This window comes from Geotrypetes seraphini, chromosome 14 (assembly GCF_902459505.1).
Source record: "Geotrypetes seraphini chromosome 14, aGeoSer1.1, whole genome shotgun sequence".
Lineage (NCBI taxonomy): Eukaryota > Metazoa > Chordata > Amphibia > Gymnophiona > Dermophiidae > Geotrypetes > Geotrypetes seraphini.
The window spans coordinates 23,152,823-23,179,187 of NC_047097.1; the positions used below are offsets into that span (position 1 = coordinate 23,152,823).

Below are 26,365 nucleotides of genomic sequence, written 5' to 3' on the forward strand. Positions count from 1 at the left end.
AAAAGGGATTGGACGAGTTCCTAAAGGGTAAGGGAATCCAGGGGTACAATTAGAGGGTTACTATACAAGACAAAATGCTCTTGAGTAATAGATCATTACAGGTCATGGACCTGGGGGGCCGCCGCGGGAGCAGACTGCTGGGCATGATGGACCTATGGTCTGACTCGGCAGAGGCAATGCTTATGTGCTTATGACACTGTAAAGCAGAGAGAAGCTTCCCCCCCCCTCCCCTAGCAAAGGATTGCATTGAATTGGAAGAGGAAAAAAATCTCATATGATTTGAAAAGAGGCCACTAGGTATGTTGGAAGATGGAGAATTTAAGGCAGCAATTCTCTAACGGGTCACCAAAACTCAGGCCTTATTCTTATAGAATATTAGCATAAGCCCACCTCCACATGTTTACATATAGATTTCTTGCATTTGCAAATCTATGGGCTCCTTTTACAAAGGTGCATTAGGACCTTAATGCACGGAATAACGCACGCTAGCCGCTACCGCCTCCTCTTGAGCAGGTGGTAGTTTTTCAGCTGGCGCGCTATAGAGGGCACTAATCCGGTGCGTGCGCTAAAAATGCTAACGCACCTTTGTAAAAGGAGCCCTATGGCTTGAGTAAATGCAAGTGCCGAAATGTAACATTTACAAGCTTAAATTACAGTATTCTGTAAGCTAGCACAGAAATGTTGGCCTAGCCTGTGCCTCGCCCATGCTCGTATTCCATGAATGTTCTTGCATTTAGTAATGAATGAACCCAAATTGGGAAGAGTACAAAATACACTCACTAAAAAATCTCCTCTCAACCCAGTACTAGGTGGGACAGCAAGGGTGGAAACCACTATGAAATCACTACTAGCCAAACAATCAATAATTTGAATGTGCAGGGAAAGCCCTCAGTCTTCACAGCTTGCCATGGGAACTAAGTCCCTCTGTCACACTAGTACACCCAAAAGGGTATATTACCTGTGAAACATCCCAGGACCTTTCCCGTAGTGCAAAGCATATAAGTGAAATAAATGATCAAAAAAAGTGCTTCATTAAAAATTCACAACACTCTTCAAAGAGGGGCTTAGTTCCCAGGGCTGTGGAGTTGGAGTTGGAGTCGAGGAGTCGGAGACAATTTTGGGTGCCTGGAGTTGGAGTCGTGGGTACCAGAAACTGAGGAGTCGGAGTCGAAGGATTTATCTACCGACTCCACAGCCCTGATTTCAAAACATATAGATAAAACCAGGGCTGTAGAGTCAGAGTTGGAGTCGGAGTCATGGGTACCAGAAACTGAGGAGTCAGAGTTGAAGGATTTATCTACCGACTCCACAGACCTGGCTGTGAAGACTGAGAACTTTTCCTGTACATTCAAATTATTGATTGATTGGCTAGTAGTGATTTCATTGTGGTTTCCACCCCTGCTGTCCCATCTAGAACTGGGTTGAGGGGAGATTTTTTAGTGAATGACCTTGCATTTATACATTATAGGCCAAATTCTATAGGCTTAACTTATGCTGGGTTTTACTAAACTGCGGAAGAGCATCTTTCCGGGGGGCTGACGAGCTTAATGCTCCGATGCTCATAGGAACTGAATGAGCCTCGAAGCACTGACCTCGCTGACCCACAGTAAGAAGCTCTTCTGCGGTTTAGTAAAAGGAGCCCTTAATTGGCAAAATACCCTTAATAGCCTCAACAATTGGAAACAAAACTTTTAATTGGGCGATAGGCACCTATCCGATTCTATAAAAGGCAGGCACCTATCGCATGGCGCTTAGCGTTGCCTAATGCCTAAGTGGGCGTTTCTGTGGGCAGAGCATGACGTAGGCGCAATTCTCTAAAACCTTAGGCACCTGAAATGTAGGCCTTTAAAACCCTTGCCTACATTCCTGGTGCCAAAGTTTTTATATAGGTGCCACTAACCGTGTTTCTATACATGGCGCCTAAGCGTGATTGACATGCGGCCAACTCCATTTTTCTAGGCGCTGTTTACGGAATCCAGGCATAAGCCATTTGAGTGCATATTTAGAGAATAGTGGTTAGTCCTACTGCTGCCATATAGGTGCTTAATGGTACACTTAGGTGCTCAAAGAGCAATATTCTATAAGTGTAAGCGCCTAGGTGACGCTTAAATTTAGGCAGTCTGTTCTAGAAGGGGGAACTAGTTCCAACGGAATCTGCATCTAGATTAGACCAAGTTGGAATCATGTTTCATTGACATTTCATTCTCCCAATTATAGGTTTTATAGTTCATTTATTTGTATCCTGCTTTGCACAAAGCGGGTACAACAAATAGGTGCATAATTATAATCATAACAGTGGGCAGACTTGTTGGGCCACCGGCCTTTATCTGCCGTCATACTCTATGTTTCTATGTTTAACAATACATTCATAACAAAGCAATCACAAACAATAAGAAGCGAACCAGATCTCAATCATACAACCTAAAAATCAGGTCCCATACTTCATCTTACAAAAAAGACATCTTTTTAATAATCTTTTAAAGCTTTCCTGCTGCCATATATACAGAGGAATCTCATCCCTTTCACGGGGACCTAAACAGGAAAACAATGAATAGCAATGTTTATTTTTTCATCAATGTATTTTTTTTTTTAGATCAGGATGAATGCAGCTTAAGAAACATTTGTCACAATGGCATGTGCATCAACGAAGAAGGCAGTTTCAAGTGCATTTGCAAACCTGGTTTCCAGTTGGATCCCAACGGGCGCTACTGCGCAGGTAAATATTCTACCATAGTGCAAGTCTTTCCTGCTTGCAAACAGAATGCCATACAGTTAACTTAAAAGCAAGAGGAGACAAAGTCCTTTTGAATTTTTTTTTAATATGAAATGTTTACTTTAACAGAGCCTAGATTAAGGGGCCTAGATACTAAATTGCGTTGAGGTGTTTTTAGTTAATTCTGCTTAACAGCACTAGTTTACCCATGGTTGTTAGAAAACACCTGCAGTAAGGGCTTGATTCTCTTTAGGACACCAATCTTGGTGGACGCTTAAGAGGCAGACGCCGATCGTGTGTCAATCACGCATCAGTGTCCTAAAGAGAATCACGTCTACATCACTGAATAGATACCTTAAATGTAGGCCAGCATTTTGCAGGCCTACATTTAAAGCGTCTGTCACGTGCCTATGGAGATGCGTAGGGACGCTGAAGCACGCCCAAGGCCACTTCCGGGAAAAACCATGCCCTTGGGCGTGCTTAAGTATCCCTACACATCTCCATAGATGTGCTACAGATGCCTTGCTCAATTTTTTTTTTTTTAAACGTGAATCCCAATTGACTGCCAGATGGCGGGATGACGCTGCCTGCAATTGGGACGCATATTTTAAGAATCAGGCCCTAAGTGTACATTTCTGGCACTTTGGGAAAGGCAGCTGTGCTGCTAGCATGGGACAGTGGGTTCTAAAGTGCACTAACAGAACAGACACTAATGCAGAATGCGGTTAACTATATGTTATGCATTATCTGCCACATTAACAAATAATGCACATCTCCCCTGATCTCCTTTTCCATCTTCCTCTTGTCTAACATCTCCCCTGATGTCCCCTTCCACTTTTTCCATGTCCAACATCTCCCCTGATCTCTTCTACATTCTTGATATCCAGCTTCTCCTCCATCTCCCCTTCTGCCTTTCCTAGGTTCAGCTTCTCCCCCCCAAAAAAAAATTCTCTTCTACTTCTCCAGAATCTCCCCCTGTATCCTCTTCTACCTTTCCCATGTCCAGCATCTCACTGATCTCCTTGATAATTCCTTCTATATCTCTCCCTGTCCATCTTTTCTCCTCATCTCTCCATTCCGTTTCTGTTCTGAGGCAGGATGAAAATGGCATCCCATCCCCTCCACTACCACATCTTATGTCGGAGGGAGTGGGATCAGCAGATTATGAGCTAACACGTGGGCTCTAAGGTCCTGCACTGCTATATTTGTTCTGATGTATTTCAGGGGCTTCTTTTGTTGACTGATTGGGGCAGATGAGGTGACTCTTATCATTGATCAGTGCCCGATTTTTTTGTTAGGCTTGCTCAATGGTAGCTACACCTTGGATCTCAGGGTTTTTTTAATGACATATAATGCCATAGAACATCAACAAAGATCAAATAGAGGACTTTAGGCAGAATCCTGCATTCTGTAAGGAATTCTATGGGCGCCTTAGCATTTCACATGCGCTAAATTGGTTCGCACGCCTTAGTAAAAGGACCCCTATATTTGATTTCTAGGTACTTTGTGATATATTGTTTGTTTTGATGGGCTTTTGAAGATTTATATTTAATAAAGCATATTACTTAGTTAAATGTTTATTGATTGGATGTGATAGTTTTTATAACCTATTTATTCTTATTTTTATAATAGATGTTTACTCTATCCCCATTGTTCTATCTGTGCTTCTACAATAAGTTGGGAATGTTTGCACCTAATGGAAGGGAGATCTTAGTATTATGAGTTAAGATAACCTAGTCTCCCTGCATCAATACTTGGACATTAGATTTATTATCTCAGACTTATACCGTGTTTCCCCAAAATAAGACAGGGTCTTATATTAATTTGTGCTCCAAAAATGTACTAGGGCTTATTTTCGGGGAATGTCTTATTTTCAGGGAAACACAGTATCTACCCTTGACAAGTGCCATGTTATACCTATCCCTCCTTCCCATTCCCTTGTGCACCAGAACACCACCGTCTGCCTTAAATACCTCTGAAGCCTCAAAACCGGTGACAGTGCTTTGAACGGGCTGCTTTGTGGCTTTCCCTGCCGGGGCCTTCCCTCTGCCGCATCACTGATGATATCATCAGTGGTGGTGTTCCATTGCACAAAGGGATGGGAGGGAGGGATCTTAACTAGGGCTTATTTTTGGGGTAGGGTTTATATTAGGGCCTACCCCGAAAATCATGCTTGGGCTTATTTTTGGGGAAACACGGTAATACCATGTGGTATTTGTGGTTCCATTGACAGACAAGTGTTCAACTCCCAGGCTACAAGATCATTTTCTTAAGTTTGTGCATATTAGACAACAGTTAGAGTTCTGTTAGTGTTAATCTCAGTCAGAAAACATTCTAGAATTCCTATGCCAGGAAAAAATTTCACCAAAGACTAAATGAAGACAGGTTTTGTGTACAAATCTTCTGTTTCAGGAGGTTTCAAAGGAATGTACAGTGCCAACACATACACCATGGAAGAAACCAAATTGGATCCAAGTTACATACCCTCATATGGTTTTCCAATGTGGCTCTTTACATCTCTAAGCTCTAGAGACAAAAGAAACAGTTTATATAGATGTTTTAATCATACATTGACCCTGTTTCTAAAAGACAAAACATTGTCAAACACAAGAAAGGCCTTCATTTTGATGAATGTCTTGGTTTAATGCATGACTCTTCTCCCAGTTATCCCCTCCACCCTGTTCTCTCTGTGGAAATACAGTAGGGAAGGACATCACTCTCCTCAGTCGGAGGCCACCAGTGAGATCATAGGCTCGATATGGAGGTTTCTTGAAGCAGTGCTTATTTCAAATAGAAAATAAATCTCATTAGAATGTTCCCCTGACTCTGGAATGTTATTTTGTTGAGAAAATGATGAGGACTGGAGAATCAATTTGATACAGTAACTTGGTTTATGGTAAATCATCTTTATTAAAGTCAAACAATGAAAACAGGCATGAGCACACAATCAAACCTTTTCCAGAAACAAATAGTGGAATAAGCCATAAGAAGACAGTCAATACAATTCTTATGCCTCACCCCCCAGCTGCCCTACCCCCACCACCCACAAACTTGCACTATGACGGTTGGTCTTGTACTCTCATAAGAACATAAGAAATTACCGCTGTTGGGTCAGATCAGTGGTCCATCGTGCCCAGCAGTCCGCTCTTGCGGCAGCCCTTAGGTCAAAGACCAGTGCCCTAACTGAGTCTAGCCTTACTTACATATGTTCTGGTTCAGCAGGAACTTGTCTAACTTTGTCTTAAATCCCTGAAGGGTGTTTTCCCCTATAACAGCCTCCGGAAGAGCGTTCCAGTTTTCCATCACTCTCTGGGTGAAGAAGAACTTCCTTACGTTTGTATGGAATCTATCCCCTTTCAACTTTAGAGAGTTCCCTCTCGTTCTCCATACCTTGGAGAGGGTGAACAACCTGTCTTTATCTACTAAGTCTATTCCCTTCATTATCTTGAACATTTTGGTCATGTCCCCTCTCAGTCTCCTCTTTTCAGGGGAGAAGAGGTCCAGTTTCTCTAATCTCTCGCTGTACGGCAACTCCTCCAGCCCCTTAACCATTTTAGTCGCTCTTCTCTGGACCCTTTTGAGTAGTACCATGTCCTACTTCATGTACGGCGACCAGTGCAGTACAGCGGCATGATAACCTTCTCCGATCTGTTCATGATCCCCTTCTTAATCATTCCTAGCATTCTTCGAAAAAGTTGCCTAAAAACAAATTTAAAATCGTGCAAGGTGGATTATATTTTGTACCGACAATTGACATGCATTCCATCTGAAAAAACTGATGTGTCCAAAATAGACAATTTGCCATCCTGTGGGTCTTGCTGTACCACAGAGACAAAAGAGTCCTTTTACTTAAAATATAATGAACATTTGTACTCAATGCATGTTAGATGCCCATAATACCACAGGGGATGTTTCTATGCAGTTACCACACAGAATACTTTACGGGTGCAATTAGCCCCGCCTATGATGTGTATGGAGGAAGAAGTGGCCTAGTGGTTAGAACTACAGCCTCAGCACCCTGAGATTGTGGGTTCAAATTCCACGCTGCTCCTTGTGACCCTGGCCAAGTCACTCAATCCTCCATTGCCCCAGGTACATTAGATAGATTGTGAGCCCACCAGGACAGTTAGGGAAAATGCTTGAGTACCTGATTGTAAACTGCTTAGATAACTTTGATAGGCAGTATATAAATACTTAAACTAAATAAATAAAGAAAACCAATAACAGGGTATGTAATTAGCAGGTGAATTAGTGTTATGCTGTGCATTAATGATTACTGTGGCCATGTGCTAACTTACTGGATTCTAATTAACATACTAACCCCCTTTTTACGAAGCTGCGTTAGGCGTTTTTATCGCTGGCCATGGTGGTATTAAGTCTGATGCTCATAGGAATTCTATGAGCGTTGGAGCTAATACCGTCACAGCCAGCAATAAGAAAATCTAATGCGGTTTTGTGAAAGGGGGGATAATACTTAGCACATACACTCCCCCCTCCGTATTCATGGAGGTTAGAGGCAGAGCTGGCCCGCGAATAAGGAAAATTCATGAATAACTTTTGGGCCGACTCTGACCCACCCCCGCAGTGATGCAGGGCAGGAGCGATCTTCCTACACTCCTGCCCCATGCATAGCCGGAAACTCACAGCATGGGTGTAAAGCACGGCTCTGCACAGGCATGAGTGTAAGAAGTTCGCTCCTGCCCCGCGGCACTGCTAGACCACCAGGTAAGGTCTGTGCATGAAATTGCCACCGGAGCTGCATCCACAACTGAGGGTTGGACTCCTGGGGTGGCTGCTCACCTCCGATCGCCTCCTCCTCCTCGCCCAGATCTAAGTTCCGGGGCCGGTTCTGGTTGATGTGGGCTGCCTCCAAGCAATTCTCTAGAGGGGGGTCCCGAAAAAAAAAAATTGCTAATAGTCAAAACCACGTACGCCAAAATAGCGAATAGGGAGGAGGAAGTGTATTATTAAAGGGGCCTCAAAGTCGTAGGAGTCAGCTCTGTAGGTACCAGTGGACACTGAGAACCCCTATTATTGAGGAGCTACTTCACTGTTCCAGGGAGGGGTAATTTATATTTATATTATGTTTGCTCCTGGTCATTTTGAAATGTTGGTGCCTCAAAGTAATTCTATTATTAATCAGATTTGCAATGCATTGTGGTTCAGTCTCACCTGCAAGCACTTTCCAGGAAAGATTCATGTCTGATTTACCACATGCAACACTTCTGTTTGCTTCCTTCTGACTTCAGTATTAGTGCACAAAAGCTTTCTTAGCGGAAATATCAATCTAGCTAACCATTTCCCACACCTAGTCGAGTTGATGTGGGCTTCAGGGGAGCCTTTGGTCATGTTACTCATGGCATTATCTCTCGGGATGTTTGGACTGATATATCTTCAGGGGAGCCCATCGTTTTCCTGCAGCAGAATTATTAATGTAAGCCCTTTACTTTTTAGGAAGGATCTGGCATAATTCTTAATAGGAATACTAACATCCACTGTGCTTGTGTATTTTTTTATATTTTCGTTACTTTCTATATTAGCAGTATTTTGTTTGATAGCTTTGAGTGCTTTCATTGAGAGTAAAGAAGAGATTTAACAAATTGAAAATTACATGTTTACAGCACTTGAGTACATATATTGTGTGTATATATATATATATATATTTTTTTTTTTTTTGTCTTGCTACAGACATAAACGAGTGCGACACTGCTGGAATCTGCATGAATGGCCATTGTGTGAACACAGAGGGCTCTTTCAGATGTGAATGTTTGCCTGGTTTGGCAGTTGGCCTAGATGGTCGTGTATGTGTAGGTAAGACAAGGTCATTGAGAGAAACAAGAAATAATGAACTGGAGGGGTCAACAGGGTAGGTTGTCTCTAAGGTTGGGTGAGAAATGAAAGTGGGAGGAGGCAAAGTGACTCTTTGAGACAGGTTGCAGGGAGGAATGGCCCATGGGACATTCTATAACAGGTGCCAAAACTTAGGCGCCAGTAGACTCCTTACCAGTGCCTAAGTTAATTGACAAACACCGTTAGAAATGACGAAAAACCCTGATGTTCAAGCACCTACCAGTACCTAAATAAAAGGCATTAGAATCACACCTATATAGGCGCTTTCTGGCACCTAAAGTCACTATGGGCATAGCTAACGCCGGAAGTGCCAGAAAAAGCCTATGTAGGCGCTGGAAATGTAGGCCCAGAAAACCCTGGCCTACATTTCTGGTGCCTGTTTTGCCCGGAGGTCCGATTCTATACATGGAGCCATCACATGATTGACACACGATTGGTGGCCGCTTTGTAGGCGTCCGTCGATTGTGGCATCTTATACAGAATCTGGCCGATAACAATTAAGTTATGCACCCAATTGTCGTTATTCTGTAACCTGTGTGTGTAAATTTGCATTCTAAGAATGACAGGAGTGTGCTAAATTGTTGAATTAGGAGCATTTTGTTCAATTGCCTTTTGGTGGGAGTCCTTGTGTCTGTGCTATAAATTTGAAAAAATGTATTCAGAAAGAGTAGGACATGACAAAATTTTTAAATTAACGTGGAGCACATTAATTGAGTTTATGAGATCTGATTAAGTTGAAGAACTCTTAATTCGTTAACATTATTAATGTCAGATGTATATTGCTATTCTCTATAATTCGTTGTACGAGATGGACACTGCTATACTCTTTAATTCATTGTACGTATTGTTTCTCTTTATTGTATTTACAGTTTCTTTTATTGTAAACCGCCTAGAAGTCGCAAGATAGCTGGCGGTATATAAAAATAAAGTTATTATTATTATTAATTCCTATAAGATTCCAGTACACATCCGGGGGGGGGGAGGAGGGAGGGGGATATATACTTTATATTATCTCCTGTTTGGTTGAAAGCGCTGTTTATTATGTTATTTGTTTAATAATTTTCTGCACTTTGTACGCATGTTGAAAATTAATAAAGTTTATTAAAAAAAAGTATAGTAGATATATTTTATTTGGGAGGTTCTAACTTAAGAAATCATATCAAACTTCTGATTATGGTGACTGATAAAATCTGATGTAGTGTTTTTCTTGTGTAGACACCCATATGCGAAGCACATGCTACGGTGGTTACAAACGAGGCCAGTGTGTTAAACCCCTGCTGGGAGCTGTTACTAAATCGGAATGCTGTTGTGCCAACACTGAATTTGCTTTTGGAGAGCCTTGTCAACCATGCCCTGCACTAAATTCAGGTACGCTAGTGCACGAAACTCACAAGGTTGTGAAAAAGGATTGTGATTCCACTGCTAATATAATACACTGATTTTACAATATATTATATAAGAACATAAGAATGTAAGAAGTTGCCTCCACTGGGTCAGACCAGAGGTCCATCTCGCCCAGCGGTCCGCTCCCGCGGCGGCCAATCAGGTCCGTGACCCGTGAAGTGGTTTCTGACCACTTCTATAACCTACCTCAAGTTCTATCCGTACCCCTCTATCCCCTTATCCTCCAGGAACCTATCCAAACCTTCCTTGAACCCCTGTACAGAGTTCTGGCCTATCACATCCTCCGGAAGCACGTTCCATGTGTCCACCACCCTCTGGGTAAAAAAGAACTTCCTAGCATTTGTTCTAAACCTGTCCCCTTTCAATTTCTCCGAGTGACCCCTAGTGTTAAAGTGTGGTTGATTCTTTACAGGCCAATACAGCTTTGACTAGACCATTTTTGTATTAAGTATTAATACAGCTGAAGGCTACAAACAAGCAGCATTATTTGGTTTCTATCCTGTGGGTCACTTGTGACTGTATACATAGGGCTAACAGATGTCTGGATTTTCCTAGACATGCCCTCTTTTTAGAGGACATGCCGGAGCATCCAGACAGATGTTCAAAACCCAGCACTTTGTCCGGGTTTTGAAAAGCTTCCATCTCGGGACCGTGTCGGGAGGCCATCTGCACGTTCACGGATGCAACGTGGTGATGTCGTGTGCGTGCACACACGTGTGTGACATCATAGGTTTCCATGTGCAGATGCCCTTCCAGGATGAGAACAGGAGGGGGTGGGGTTGGGGGGGGGCGTGACTTGGGAGTAACAGGGCGTGGCTAGGCGGAACATGGGGCCTGGGGACAGGGCTAAGGGTCTGGATTTTACAGGCGTAAAATCTGACAACCCTATGTATACACCCTTTGTGGATTGTTTTTAGAATTATTGCTTTTAAGTTATTTGGACACTTATTAAACTACAAACTGGTCCATCTGATCTTCTGTTCCGTAATCTTTTAGTTGTTTTGCTGCTTCATTTCCTTTTGGTGCTATTTTGTCTGCTGGTCCATTGTAATATCTACCTCAGTGTAAACCCAGAATCGTTTGCCACCCCCTTTTTCTAAGCCACGGTAGAGATTTCTACGGTGGCCCAGAGCATCGGAGCAGCATTGGAGAATTTAGCGCCCTGGGCCACGGTAGAGACATCTACTGTGGCTTAGTAAAAGAAAGCCTTGGGTCTAAATATAAAAACATTTGTACTGTTAATGTTCTTCTGGATATTTTTATACCTCAAAAGTTTTGCTTGGAGATCTCTCTTTGTTTGGTTATTGTTTAGGACAGATGATGCATTTAGAGCGACTAAGCTGTGCTAGTTATAGCGCGGGCGCTAAACGCTAACGCCAGCATTGAGCTGGAGTTGGTTCTTGACGCGTAGCTGCACTTCAGCATTACGTTTATTTATAAGAGATTGGGACACTCGGGTATCGCTGTGCTGTGACTAGAATATTGAAGATAACCACTAGTTCTTCGTAACTTCATGGTTATTTCTTGCAACAAGCTGATCTATGAGCACAAAGTCTTTGACTCTATTCAACTTAATCTTAACACTTCTTGAATTTCATATTAGTCTGTGGGTTATTGCTTATTGGGATATAGTCATAATTTACATTCAGATGTTTTTGCTAGTTTATCAGTTTGTTTCCCTTTGTTTGTGTTGGATCAACTTTAGTATTAATACGATGCATCCAAGTCTAACTTTACATTGGGGCAATGCAGCACACGCTAAAAACGCTAGCGCCCTTCATAAAAGGAGCCCTGAGTTTCTCTTCAAAGTGAACTTATTTTTAAGTTTTCTGAACTTTCTGCTTTGAAACGGAATTTGGCAGGAAGTCTGTCAGAGAGTGTTGCTGCTCATTTATGCTGACAGTATTTTTGTCCAGATATGGAGCTTCTCTTGGCAAAGATAAAACCCTTAAGACGAGAGGGAGTACACCTTTCAGCACCCTCAGTATACCATTCTTTTTCTCTTACTCTAACTGTCAATGGATCTATGGAAGGAGTACATTCTTGGACAGAAGTCCCAACTAATATATTTTCCCTTCTTTACCGTCAACACTGCATTAAACATCTCAAAAGTTAATTACATAATCAACCCCTCAAAAATGAATGGAACTCATTACAGTTATTAGAAATTGCAAATCAAATCTATAAGAAATGTTTCCAAGGATTGCTCAGTTAGCAGAAAACAAGCATCGAGGCCCGCAGTATCCCAGACTTCAAGAATAAATGGGATACCTATGTGGGATCACTGCGAAGGTCATACCAATGAATAGGGTCGCTAGGATATTGACTTAATAGAGCAGGTCAGTAGAGTTAAGGGGGCCAGTAGAATTATAAGGGTGGGTCAATGGTGTGGGCAGACTTGATGGGCTGTAGCCCTTATCTGCCGTCATCTTTCTATGTTTCTATCAAATTAATCGCCTCATGTACTAACATTAATAGAATCTGATCCGTTGTTCTTAGCAGGGGTCTTTATACTAACCATGCAGTTAACCTTATTTATTTCTTTAAATAAAATATTTATATTCCGCATATCCAAAAATCTATGCGGGTTACAAAAAATACATAGGCATAACATAAAACCTTGACATCCAAAACTAACACAACATACATTAGCAACCTAAAAACATTCAACTTACATAACCCCATAACACATAAAATTAAAAGAAAAAAAGGAAGAACGCCCCCCCCCAATCTACAATATATTCAAAAATCGCTCTTTACATGTCAGATTCAAATACAAAACCAATAATTACTCCCATTACAAATTTTGAAATGCATTTCGAAAAAGATAAGCCTTCAAACACTTTTGAAAAAGTAAGAAATCTGATGAACAGCATCAGAGAGGGCATTCTATAGTTGGGGGGGGCCTACCACCCCAAAGATATGAGAACGAATAATAGCCTCAGCTATGCAGCGTACAGAAGGGACAACCAATAACTGCTTTGTTTGAGACCTCAAAGAACGAGAAGGCATATATGACATTGATAAATTTGCTACAACACCCGGCAGAATCTAATGCAAAGCCTTATAAACTAATACCAAGATCTTAAACTGAACTCGCCAAGCCACTGGGAGCCAATGAAGCTCAACAAGCAGTGGAGAAATATGTTAATTATGAGAAACACCACCTATCACTCTTGTATGTTAAAGTGCATTACTACTCATTGACACATTGGCAAATGATACTGTACTTGTGACCATATAGATCTTCTTCAGGGTACACCCAGAGATCAGGTTCCAGTATCTGGATTAGAGAAAAGACACCCTACTTCAGAAGTGAGCCCACAACTCACATTTCTTATCTTGACAGCACAATGAGTCCAATGAGGGGAGAGTGTGGCGCAGTGGTTAAAGCTACAGCCTCAGTACCCTGGGGTTGTGGGTTCAAACCCATGCTGTTCCTTATGATCTCGGGCAAGTCACGTAATCCCCCCATTGCCCCAGGTACGTTAGATTGTGAACCCACCAAGACAGACGGGGAAAAATGCTTGAGTATCTGGATGATCTCATGTAAACTGTTCTGAGCTCTCCTGGGAGAACGGTATAAAAAATTTAATAAATAATTATTTTCATTATGCACCTGGTCGCTGAAAGGGAGATCTTAAAGGAACTAAAATTTGAGTTCCAGCAGTAACATAACATAGTAGATGACGGCAGATAAAGACCCGAATGGTTCATCCAGTCTTCCCAACCTGATTCAATTTAAATTTTTTCTTCTTAGCTATTTCTGGGCAAGAATCACCCAGTGATGCAATTGATAGCACTGGAATACTATGTCATTCTTAAAGATGTCCTTCCACAGTGAATCTGAGTTGCGTTGGTACGACACAAAAGGCCCGGTTTTATTAAGGTGCGCTAACCGATTAGCATGTTAGTCTATGGACACGATAGCATTTAGCGTCCACTAATTCAATTACAGGGGGAAAGAGAATGGGAAGAAAAATAACGCGCTACCGGAGGATGTGATAAGCAGGAGCACGCTACAGGGCTTCAAAGAGGGTCTGGACAGGTACCTGGAGGACAAAGGGATTGAGGGGTACAGATAGAAGTAGAGGTAGGTATTAGGGATAGGATTAGAGGCAGTTACAAAATTAGTCAGGGGTACTGTTCAGGCAATTAGGCCTGATGGGCCACCGCGAGAGCGGACCACTGGGCAGGATGGACCTCTGGTCTGCCCCAGCGGAGGCAACTTCTTATGTTCTTAACATTCATCAAATTCTTTTTCTCTTCCTCCCGCAGAGGAATATCAGGCTCTTTGCAGTAGTGGACCAGGCATGACATCAGCAGGAAATGGTAAGTATAGGCACTATTAGTTTTGAAAGCGCCTTCTGCTGGGCTCCATCCCTTACCTCTTGATCTAAGAGAGAACGATCACACCAGCGCTATGTGCTTTAGAATCCCGCTGATATTTTATTATAAAAATGCTATAGTAATAAATGAACAGCGAATAAAATAATTTTAAAGAAATATTCAGCGTATAATCAGACAGCACACCGGAGAGAGATTTACGACATGACAGAGTGCCGGTATCTATCAATGTAGAAAATGTCTCGGAACCGAAAATCCGCATTTTCCACAGTTTTAATGCCATACTGTTTCTTGCGTGAAAAATAGAGACTGGAAGAAATTTCCACAAGCGGTGGCGGGCTATATTTTGGGATGATTCTATCTGCCCAATATTCAGGGCTATTTAACTGGTCAGGAGCAGCACCTGGCACTTAGCCGACTAAACGCTAATATTGAGAGCAAGATGGTTGCTGAATATTAGTGCTTAGCAGCTAGCCAGCTCACTGGCTATGTCGTGTGACATAGCCGGCTAGTGCCGATATTCATTGGCTGACCAGCTAAGTTGAGCGGCCAGAGAGACCCATATAAATAGTAGGTTTATCTTTGACCATTATAATTTATCTGGCCAGCAGACGAATATCAGCTCAACCAGCTATGCTTCTAGTGGCCAAAAATACCCAGAAGTTCAATGCTGGCATTGAATTTCAAGGTTCTCCACTGAACGCAGGAGATAGCAGAGCTACCTCTTGCTCTTGGAATATCAAGACCTGCAGGTATAATGCACTGTCCCCTTAATTCTCTACAGAGTGCCAAAAGTTAGATGCCATTTAGGTGCAAAAGGCAGTGAAGCAATAAAATGGGGGTGAAAATGGCTTAAGGGAGGAAATTCTTCAATGGGCACGAAGATATTTTGTAGGCACTAACCATGCTAAGATGCCCAGAGGAATATAATAGGCATCTTAGCATTTAACGTGCACTAATCATAAGCATGTGTTAAATTACATACTGCTGAATTCTCTAAACAGCACCGTTCTTGGCGGCCACATTAAACGTGGCTGCCCATCGCACGTCAAATCATGCAGTGGCAACATTTAAAGAATTGCACCTCCGGCAAAGATAGGTGTCGTAAATGTAAGCCAGGGTTTTCCAGGTCTACATTTCTGGCACCTACCTTACCCCCCTTTTACAAAAGCGCGGAAGAGGCTTTTTGGGCCGGCCGGCACACTGAATACTCTGCGCATAGGAACTCTATGGCAGTCAGAGCAGCGCAGAGCATTCAGCATTCTAGCTGGTGCTAAAAACCTCTTCTGCGCTTTTCTAAAAGGGGGGTGTTAGATATGAATTGCACATCCGGAGGCGCCTAATGCATTAGCTACACCTATAGTGCCGGTAGGCGCCTCTGGAGGTGCGATTCTGGCATCATTTGTTTAGATCAGACATGGGCAACTCTGGTCCTCGAGGGCCGGAATCCAGTCGGGTTTTCAGGATTTCCCCAATAAATATGCTTGAGATCTATTTGAATGCACCACTTTCAGTGCATATTCTTTCGGGGAAACTCGATCGTATTCTGGCCCTTGAGGACCAGAGTTGCCTATGTCTGCCCTAGAACAAGAAGTTGTCACGCCTAGATTTAGGCCCCTAACTGCTAAATTAGGCAAGTATTCTTTAATGCAGTGGTTTCCAACCCTGTCCTGGAGGACCACCAGCCAGTCAGGTTTTCAGGATAGCCCTAACAAATATGCATAAGAGAGATTTGCATATCATGGGGCATGCAAATCGGTTCCATGCGTATTCATTAGGGCTATTCTGAAAACCTGACTGGCTGGTGGTCCTCCAGGACAGGGTTGGGAACCACTGCTTTAATGGATTAGATGCACAAATTTGCTCTGTTGTAGAATACTAGCTTAGCATCTAGATTTTAGATGTCTTTTGTAGAATTCCACCCTGTCTCCTGTTTCTATACAGGTCACCCAGATTTGGGCATAAGGGGGAGACGCACGTGCAATGAATAAGTCAACGAGGTGCCATTGATTGGCATCAATTTAGACTTCTATGCGTGACTGGCCTAGTCGCTATTCTATAACATCCATGCCTAAATTTCATAAGCGTGCAATCCAAAGGGGGCTTGGCCTTAGGAGGGTCAGAGCCATTTCCAGACATTCGATGTGATGCTATAGAATACTTTGACTTGCGTGCTGGTACGAGGATTTATGCCACGTTTCAGCAGGTGTACATCCTCGAACCCAGAGTTGGGCACTGAAATCTGCGCTAAGTGCTACTCAGTAAAGGTTGCTTTGTGCTAAGCAATCTTTATAGAATTAGCAGCTTGCGCAGATCTTAACAACGCCGTTTACTGAATCTGGTGCTATATATAATAAGGCCTCTGAATTCTGAGGAAAAAGCAATAAATGTACAAAGTATACATACGTACTACTACCTATCATTTTTATAGCACTGCTAGACATACGCAGTACTGTACATCAAAGTGTAAACGAGACAGTTCCTGCTCTGAAGAGCTTACAGTCTAGTCAAGATAGACAAACTGGATAACAAGGTGCATCTATACACTGATCTCAGGTGGGGGAATTACAGAGGTATTACAAATCCACCCTTAGTACTTTCCATACTTGAAATATAACCCCCCTCCTTTTTACTAAAGCACAATAGCGGTTATTAGTGCAGGGAGCTGCATTGAATGCTCTGCGCAACTCCCGACGCTCATGAGCGTCGGGAGCAGCGCCGAGCATTCAGCGCAGCTCCCTGTGCTAATAACTGCTATTGTGGGGGGGGGGGGTAAGTTAATCATTTCACTGAAAAGTGATAAATAATTACATTTTGTTACATTTTATAAATAAAAAATAGAATGTAACGGTGTCAGGTCAAAAGCGCGCCGGGACAAAGGCGCACCCAGACAATTGAGCGCAGCGTGCGCCGCCGCGCCGCTCTAAATTACTGTTTTTAGCGCTCCGACGGGGGGCGTGGGGGGGAAACCCCCACTTTTACTTAATAGACATCGCGCCGCGTTGTGGGGGGCGTTGTGGGGGGTTGTAACCTCCCACATTTTACTGAAAACTTCAATTTTTCCCTGTTTTTAGGGAAAAAGTTCAGTTTACAGTAAAATGTGGAGGGTTACAACCCCCCAGACCCCCCATAACGCCGGCGTGATGTCTTTTAAGTAAACTGGGGGGGGGTTCCCCAACAAAACCCCCCGTCGGAGCCCCAAAAACTGTAATTTAGAGTGGCGCTGCGGCGCGCGCTTTTGTCTTTCGCGCCGTTGTCTATGAACCGAATGTAACGCATAGAGAAGAATATTGCTCTTTTTCAACTGAGTGTTAAATTAAAACACAATATCTCTTGGCAGATATAAATGAATGTGCACTGGATCCTGACATCTGTCCAAATGGAATCTGTGAGAATCTACGTGGAACTTATAAATGCATATGTAATTCAGGATATGAAGTGGACATATCTGGGAAACACTGCATCGGTATGAAAGTTGTTGTTTTTTTTACAATTAATGCCTAACACTTGATAGCTAAACTATGCTTTTTTTTTTTAGTGTCATTTGCAAATCTCAAATACGTACATTTGGGGAGAAATTCTAAAACCAGTGCCTCGACTTAAGTGCTGGTAGGCACCCTATCGACACCTAAGTTAATTGAAGAACGCCGTTAGAAATAGTGAAAAATGGCAAGGTTGCACCTACTGGTGCCTACATAGAAGGTGCCAGAATCAAGCCTACATAGGTGCTTTAGGCTGCCGAATGCCAAAGTAGGCGTGGAAGTGGCATTAGGCAGCCTAAAGCAACCTACATGGGCACGATTCAAGCAAAGATAGGTGTCGGAAATGTAGGCCCAGAAAACCCTGGCCTATATTTCCGGCGCCTATCTTTCACGTAGGCGCAATTCTGAAACCGGCACGGATGCGTGATTGGCACGTGATTTGGCGGCTGCTTTTAAGGCAGCCGCCAATACCGACGCTAGTTACAGAATCCGTCAGTTCTTGCTTTTTTTCATTCCAACTGGAGTAGCCTAATGGCTAGAGCAGAGGACTGTGAGTCTGCAAAGTCAGGGTTCAGGCCCTGCTTTTTCCACTCAGCGCCCATGAGTTTGGGCAAGTCAATCCATCCTCCATTGTTTCAAGTGCAGCTTAGATCATAAGCACCATTGAGCAAGGAAATAACTACAGCATCTGAATTTTGAAAAAAGGGAGTATTAAGGTGCTTATTTGGGAAGCTTTAGATGTGGTTTTGGACTCGTGGAAACCAGCACTGCAATGTCCAAATGTGTGATGTGTGAAATAATCCTCTTTTCCTAAACACTAAGAGAAAGGGTACCTGGTTGTGGGGGAATTCTTATACCTCAGCAGAAGACATTTTCCTGACTCTACTGGAATCTTTTGGCTTCATGGCCCCTTTTTTCTGGCCCTCCTGCAGAAAGAAGCATGCTATAGCCTAAGGCATCTATTTGATTGCCTGCCAGGAGAGCAAAGAGTACCTGAGTCTGGAGAACTTCTTCCTGTCCACCATAAGAGTTATGTGTGCCACAAAGAATTTCTTCCCACTTGCCAGGAGTTAGGTTAGATTTAGACTTAGAAAAATCGATGTGTGACCAAAAAATGCTGATGTGTTCACAACCTTTTAAAGGAGACATGTTTCAAATTCAGCATCTGAAGTGTAGTTTTATGGTAATTAGGTGTGCGATATTGCTCTGATTAGTTTTTAAAAAGGAGAAATGGTTGAGTACATTTAGGCAGCATAACAGCAAATATTTCCAGAGAAAATAGAGAAATCTTTCCAGAAAGTAAACACAATGTACACATCTAGCTACTATGAAATTAAAATTACCCTACTGCGGTTTTAATTCATAGTGTGTTTACTTTTGCATTAGTGTGTTAATGTTACATGACAAACTATTAATTTCTTTATACAGAGAGGTTGCTGATTCTCTTAATGAATGACAGTGATTTGTGGTCAGGAAAACTCACAGATGTACCGTGACATCTTGTGAGTAATAAGCAAAAAGTGATGTCACACCCATGAGTATATGAGTAATATGAGAGTGACATCCATAAATAATACAATCTCCCTTGTATTGGAAACTGTTCCACTTGTGGGATTGTGAAGATTTCAGTCTGCAATTTTTTTTGTAAAGCAACATTGTTGGGAAGGCAGTGGACTGTTTGTGAAGACAGAGGAAGAAAGAGCTGGCAGAGGATTGTGGTAGCTACAGCAAGCAGTTGCTGGATGGCAAATGAACGGCAGGCGTTAAGTGGGAATGACGCCATGTTAACTGGAGTTCCCAAAAAAAATGGGCTATTAAATCACTCTGTGGTTCTGGGGACCACTCATGGTTTAAGATGTCAGTTGAACCCCCTTCGAGAGCTGGTAGTCTTATGATTGTCTTGAGTATCCATCAAAGGGAGAGGGGGGCACTCAGATTTCTCGTGGGGATTAAAAATGATCAAAAATGGAAGGAACATATGAGCTGAATTTGAAATTCTTATGTACAAATAACAAATTACTATTAACTTGGGGAATGTCTACTACTAAATGATGCAGATGACTTTGTTTGGATTTTCATTCATTAATGAGGTGATCTCAGTGGTTATAGCTGTTATAAACAGAGGAAGAACCAAACCAGTCCCAAAAATAACATTTCACCCAACCCAGTCCAAGGCAGGCCAGAGCATATGAGTGGAGCTGAGCCTAAAACCACAAAGCCAATTTGCCTTAGATTTGGCTCCATACATTTGAGGACCCTATAGTTATATATTTTTTTTTTCTCTTCTTGTTTAACCATTTCTGTCATTATGGATTTAAAAGAGTCAAGGAGTTGCTGCACAGAACCTCATCTGAACTTTCTGCATACTTCACACTTGGCATGCAGTGCCAGGAATGAAAAATGGACTTGGGAAGACATTTTTTAAAATATTACATAAGAATAGCTTTACTGAGTCAGACCAGTGGTCCATCTTGCCCAGTAGCCCGTCTTCACGGTGGCCAATCCAGGTCACTAGTACGTGGCAAAAACCCAAATAGTAGCAACATTCCAGAACCCTAAAGAGTAGCAAGATTCTGGAATCCTAAAGAGTAGCATAAGAATTGCAACTGCTGGGTCCATCGTGCCCAGCAGTCCGCTCCCGTGGCAGTCCTTTGGTCAAAGACCAGTGCTCTAAATGATTCCAGCCTCACCTGCGTACGTTCCGGTTTAGCAGGAACTTGTCCAACTTTGTCTTGAATCCCTGGAGGGTGTTTTCCCCTATAACAGACTCTGGAAGAGCGTTCCAGTTTTCTACCCTCTCTGGGTGAAGAAGAACTTCCTTACGTTTGTACGGAATCTATCCCCTTTCAACTTTAGAGAGTGCCCTCTTGTTCTCCCTACCTTGGAGAGGGTGAACAACCTGTCTTTATCTATTAAGTCTATTCCCTTCAGTATCTTGAATGTTTCGATCATGTCCCCTCTCAGTCTCCTCTTTTCAAGGGAGAAGAGGCCCAGTTTCTCTAATCTCTCGCTGTACGGCAACTCCTCCAGCCCCTTAACCATTTTAGTTGCTCTTCTCTGGACCCTTTTAAATAGTACCGTGTCCTTCATGTACGGTGACCAGTACTGGACGCAGTACTCCAGGTGAGGGCGCACCATGGCCCGGTATAGCGGCATGATAACCTTCTCTGATCTGTTTGTGATCCCCATTCTTTATCATTCCCAGCATTCTGTTCGCCCTTTTCACTGCCGCCGTGCATTGCGTGGACGGCTTCATCGACTTGTCGATCAGAACTCCCAAGTCTCTTTCCTGGGAGGTCTCTCCAAGTACCACCATGGACATCCTGTATCCATGTTTGATACCCCATTTCTCGAGCTTGATTATGTCCTCTTGCAGATCTTCGCAATCCCCCTGTGTCTTCACTACTTTGAATAACTTCGTATCATCCACAAATTTAATCACCTCACTTGTCATACCAATGTCCAGATCATTTATAAAGATGTTGAAGAGCACGGGTTCAAGCACTGAGCCCTGCGGCACCCCACTGGTGACGCTCTTCCAGTCCGAGTATTGTCCATTTACCCCCACTTTCGGTTTCCTATGCTCCAGCCAGTTTTAATCCACGTGAGTATTTCACCCTTGATTCCATGGCTTGCAATTTTCCAAAGTAGTCGTTCATGCGGAACCTTGTCGAACGCCTTCTGAAAATCCAGATATACAATGTCGACCGGGTCGCCTTTGTCTATCTGCCTGTTTACTCCCTTCAAGAAGTGCAGCAAATTTGTCAAACAAGATCTGCTTTTGCTGAAACCGTGCTGTCTGGTCCTCATCAGACCGTGTCCATCAAGGTGATCAAAGAGTCTCATCTCTTTGTAATTCCCTTTTCAGAAGTTCAGTGCCATGGCTGTTGTTCTGGACCGATGTTTCGCCCCTGTGTCCAGGTCGAAGCGGATCATACTGTGATCGCTGTTTCCCAGCATCCCTTCTACTTCTACACCTTGTGCCAGTCTTCGCAGTCCATTTAGAATTAAGTCCAGAATTGCATTTCCTCTTGTATTTTCCTTGACAAGTTGTTCCAGGAAACAATCGCCTACAGCATCCAGGAACTTGGTCTCCCTAGCACAGCCAGAGGTGCCTAGGTTCCAGTCTATCTCCGGATAGTTGAAGTCACCCATGATAACTGCGTTGCCTCTCTTGCAGTTGCGTTTAATCTCGTCCGTCATTTCTCCATCAATTTTTTCAGACCCCAAAGAGTAGCAAGATTCCATGCAGAATCTCAAAGAGTTGCAACATTCCAGAACCCTAATGAATATCAAGATTCTGGAATCCTAAAGAGTAGCAAGATTCCATGCAGAATCTCAATGCAGAATCTCAGAGTCGCAACATTCCAGAACCCTAAAGAATAGCAAGATTCTGGAATCCTAAAGAGTAGCAACATTCCAGAAACATGATGGCAGATAAAGGCCAAATGGCCCATCTAGTCTTCCCATCCGCAGTAACCATTATCTCTTTCTCTCTCTGAGAGATCCCACATGCCTATCCCAGGCCCTCTTGAATTCAGAGTAGCAACATTCCAGAACTCCAAAGAGTAGCAAGATTCTGGAATGCCAAAGAATAGTAACATTCTGAGCAGTGGCCTGGAACACAGTTCCACCATTGCTTTTCAGACTCCAAAGGACCTAGAACAGAATAAAGACGAATCACTCTGCTCCCAATCCAGCTCCTCTTGCTCCTGCCCCTGCCCTCTTCCTTCATCCAACTCCAGAGTTCAGCTTCTTTTTTGTTTACAAATTAAACCCTGGGATGGGGGAAGATAGATACTTCTATTTATACAGGGCTTTTTTTTAGTGGGTACTTGAGGATATTGAGTACCAGCATCTTTTCCATTGCCCCTTAAAATTGACCCATGATCCCCAAGTATAATGATAAGAGCCCAGGCTGTGCACACAATTCTGCCTTTTCATTGATTCTGAGGGTGGTTGCAGGAGGCCTGGCTATTGTGGGGTGGATCCCTCAGTGATCACCCCCATCCCCTGAAAGATGGTCTTGCATTTGAGTAATTGCTAGAAAGAAATGCACTGCTTTTATCCCAAGCAATTGCAAAATCTAAGCACTAAACCTAAGAAACATGGAAGCTGATTTGAAGTATCCAGTCGGTACAACTGCTTTCATAATAGCATTTTACAAATGTGGAGCAAAGGGCTAGACTTCAATGAGATGGGGCATTGTGTAATATGACTAGGGTTACCAGATCTTACTCCTGTAAAATCCAGGCCCATAGCCCCACCAGTTCCACACAGCCTAGCCCCATTATGCCAAAGTCATGCCCCGTTCTGCCCCAGCCTTGCCTCCCAGCCCCGCCCCTCAACCCGTTCTCGTCCTTGGGACCGCGTCGGGAGGGCATCAGTGCATGCACGGATGCAACACGATGACTTCACACACATGCACATGACATCACCACATAACAGATGCCCTCCCGACCCGGTCCCGAGATGGTAGCTTTTCAAAACCCGGACAAAGTGCTGGGTTTTGAAAAGCCGTCTGGACACTCAGGCATGTCATAGTAACATGGTAGATGACGGCAGATAAAGACCCAAATGGTCCATCCAGTTTGCCCATGTCCTCTAAAACGAGAATATTTCTAGGTAAATCCGGATGTCTGATAACCTCTCCAACTAGAACAAAAGCCAACAATTGGCTAGGGGTGCCAACTGGCTCCAGATTCACTTGACAGGGCTGACCCAGTCCTGGTTTACCCTATTGTGTGCTGGGGCTTGTAGTCTTGCATTTTTTCAAGGAATGCAGTTGGGAAGTCAGAGCTAGAAGCCCCTGCATTCAACAGGATAACCTGGGGACTGGATTGTTGCTGTTGGAGGAACCTGGAGCCAGCGTAGAAGTCTACAATTAAATAAGGCAGGAGAGGAAGGCTATGTATTTTGCTCTTTGCTTTGACTGATTATGGCCCTATAAGATATACCCAACAAAGATCTCCTTTTACAATAAGCTCATTACAGTATTGCAGTTAGCAGCGGTTAATATTGGCCAAATATTACATGTAATGTGTCACTAATAAATTAAAGGGAAATTAAGGGTATGTATTGATTGTTCTTGAAGGTATTTATTTATTGTTTAATAGGTGGAAGGGTGGGGGGAAATAATTTTCCTTTTTATAAATTATTGTAAGTTTAATGTGCTTTAATTTTTAATATTTATATGTAAGTGTATTAATTATTGTGCACTTATGTAGTTTAAAAATTAAATAAAGAATTTTTTTAAAAAAGAGGTGCTTTCTTTTCAAATTATTGAGCCATCAACACAGCCTATTTTTAAAGCTGTTACTTCGACTCACACTGTTTTGTAATCACAAAGCTTCCTCCGCTGCCCTGTGATATATGCTCTAATTTTGTGCTATAAAAATAGTGACAGTGTCTAAATGAATGTCTCTAACATCATCTAATCATAAATAACGACTCCAGAAAGTGTTTCTCTTGTGCAGCATTTGTCTACAAAATGTAAAACAGCCCCAGAGCCCAATGTGGTGAGTTTCATCAACATCAGGAGTTCGCGGCCAATGATCCGCTGAAACTGTTTATCATGCACACAGCAGAGCAGCCTGCCAATGCTGGATTATGCTGGCATTTGTTATAGAATAGGATCCTCCCCCACGGCTTTGGGGTGACTAAATGGAGGTGCCTGGTTTTACAGTTATATGTCAAGCCGCTGTGTTAACTGTGGGTGCTGTGCATTAATTCCTGTCAAACTCGTGGCTCTGCCCCTCAGCCCCGCCCTGTTCCACCCAAGTCACACTCGGTTCTGCTCCAGACTCGCCCTCAAACTTCATTCTTAAGCTCGGGCCTGCATCTGGAGAGCATCTGCGCCTGCATGGGTGTGACACGATGACATCGCATGCTTGCGTGCATGCTTTTGGTGTCACCGCATCGCATCCACGCATGCGGACATCTGGTAACCCTACTAAAAGGGGCCCAAACCTTGCTATACTAAATTAGAAAATCAGCTATAAACACCCGTAGCATACAAACATTTCTCTGAATGTACAAAACTGAAACAAAAACCTGCTTGTTATTACACTCATTACAGATATCGATGAATGTGCATTGAACAGGTTCCTTTGCGACAACGGTCAATGTAGAAATACTCCAGGAAGCTTCACCTGTACCTGTCCCAAGGGATATATATTCAGGCCTGACCAAAAAACTTGTGAAGGTAAGACCTGTGTACAAAACACTATAGAGCATGTTACACCATTTGTTGACTTCTAGTTATCAGCAGTCAATCAAAAAAGGGAACCTGGTCAGCCTCCTGCCTAGAGTTGATTGTTTATTGAAAGTGAAAGTGAAAGAGTGAAGAGCTTTGGGTGGTTCTCATGTTTCAGCAAAAACAAATAAATTAGGGTCTGAAAACACTAATGGATGGTGTGATTTCCATTTCATTAAATCTGCAAGATTATTTTGCTTATCTGTTTTAGTCTTGATACAGAGGCTCCACCCAAATGCACCCTACTATTTGGAAACCTAACTCTGGATACCAGACTTACGTCTGCTGAACCCTGGTGTAGATGTTGATGCCCATTTTAGATGCAACTATATTGGGCAAAATTCCCAGAACACCCCTAACATGGCTATACTCCCTCCATAAATTCCCAGAACACCCCTAACACGGCTATACTCCCTCCATGGCCATGCTCTCTTTCAAGATACATGCTATGGGAGTCAGGCATACTGCCTTATAGATTAGCACATAGCCAAACACGTGCAAATATAAATGCCTCCCTGTAATCCAATTATTGATCTCATTGAGTTCATTAAGCATTTAATTTGAGTGGGCATGCACAAATCTGGACACCATAAATAAAATCCAGAAATAAGTGTCTAATTTATCAGATATTTGTATGTAACTGGTGGTATTCTATACCATGCACACACGTTTTCACACGAATTGCAAAGACGTGTGTGCAAGATTATAGAATGAGGAGGTACCTGTTCAATTGTTTTGACTGCAGGAAGAAACATTAAGTTGCACGTGATCAGTGTCACTTCATCAGCAGACCTGAAATGGGACTTTCCATCTAAGCTGACCTGGAGTCCTCCAACTGTATTGCTACCATTAGGGAGGCGATGCTTCAAAATTGTGTTTTTAATAACTCTGGACAGGCAGGTGGTTTCCTGGAGTCTGCCAGATCTTGCCTGTCCTCACTATTAAGAACATAAGAACATAAGCAGTGCCTCCGCCGGGTCAGACCATAGGTCCATCCTGCCCGGCAATCCGCTCCCGCGGCGGCCCAAACAGATCACGACCTGTCTGAATCACCAGAAGGGGCTCCCTTGCCACCTTGGTTTCTCATTGAAGTCCTATCTTCCCATCGAAGTCCTAACCCTCCGGTCTTGCACATGCACGACCTGGTTGGGTTTCTATACTTATTACCTGGTTAGCTTTCTATACTTGTGTTACATCCCACCTCCTCCCTCAGTATCCCACGATCCCTTTATCCCTCAGGAATCCGTCCAATCCCTGTTTGAATCCCTGTACCGTACTCTGCCTGATCACTTCCTCCGGTAGCGCATTCCAAGT

General features: G+C 43.0%; 1 protein-coding gene across 4 annotated transcripts in view; it reads left to right on the plus strand.

Annotated features, from left to right (window-relative positions):
* FBN1 (fibrillin 1) overlaps positions 1-26,365 on the plus strand; it is a 342,377-nt gene that overhangs the window by 127,187 nt on the left and 188,825 nt on the right. For all 4 annotated transcript variants that reach the window (XM_033919694.1, XM_033919696.1, XM_033919695.1 and 1 more), the window contains 6 exons: positions 2,594-2,716; positions 8,402-8,524; positions 9,779-9,931; positions 14,246-14,299; positions 17,655-17,780; positions 24,875-25,000. In XM_033919694.1, the coding sequence (XP_033775585.1) occupies positions 2,594-2,716; positions 8,402-8,524; positions 9,779-9,931; positions 14,246-14,299; positions 17,655-17,780; positions 24,875-25,000 (705 nt within the window). The remainder of the gene's footprint in view (positions 1-2,593; positions 2,717-8,401; positions 8,525-9,778; positions 9,932-14,245; positions 14,300-17,654; positions 17,781-24,874; positions 25,001-26,365) is intronic.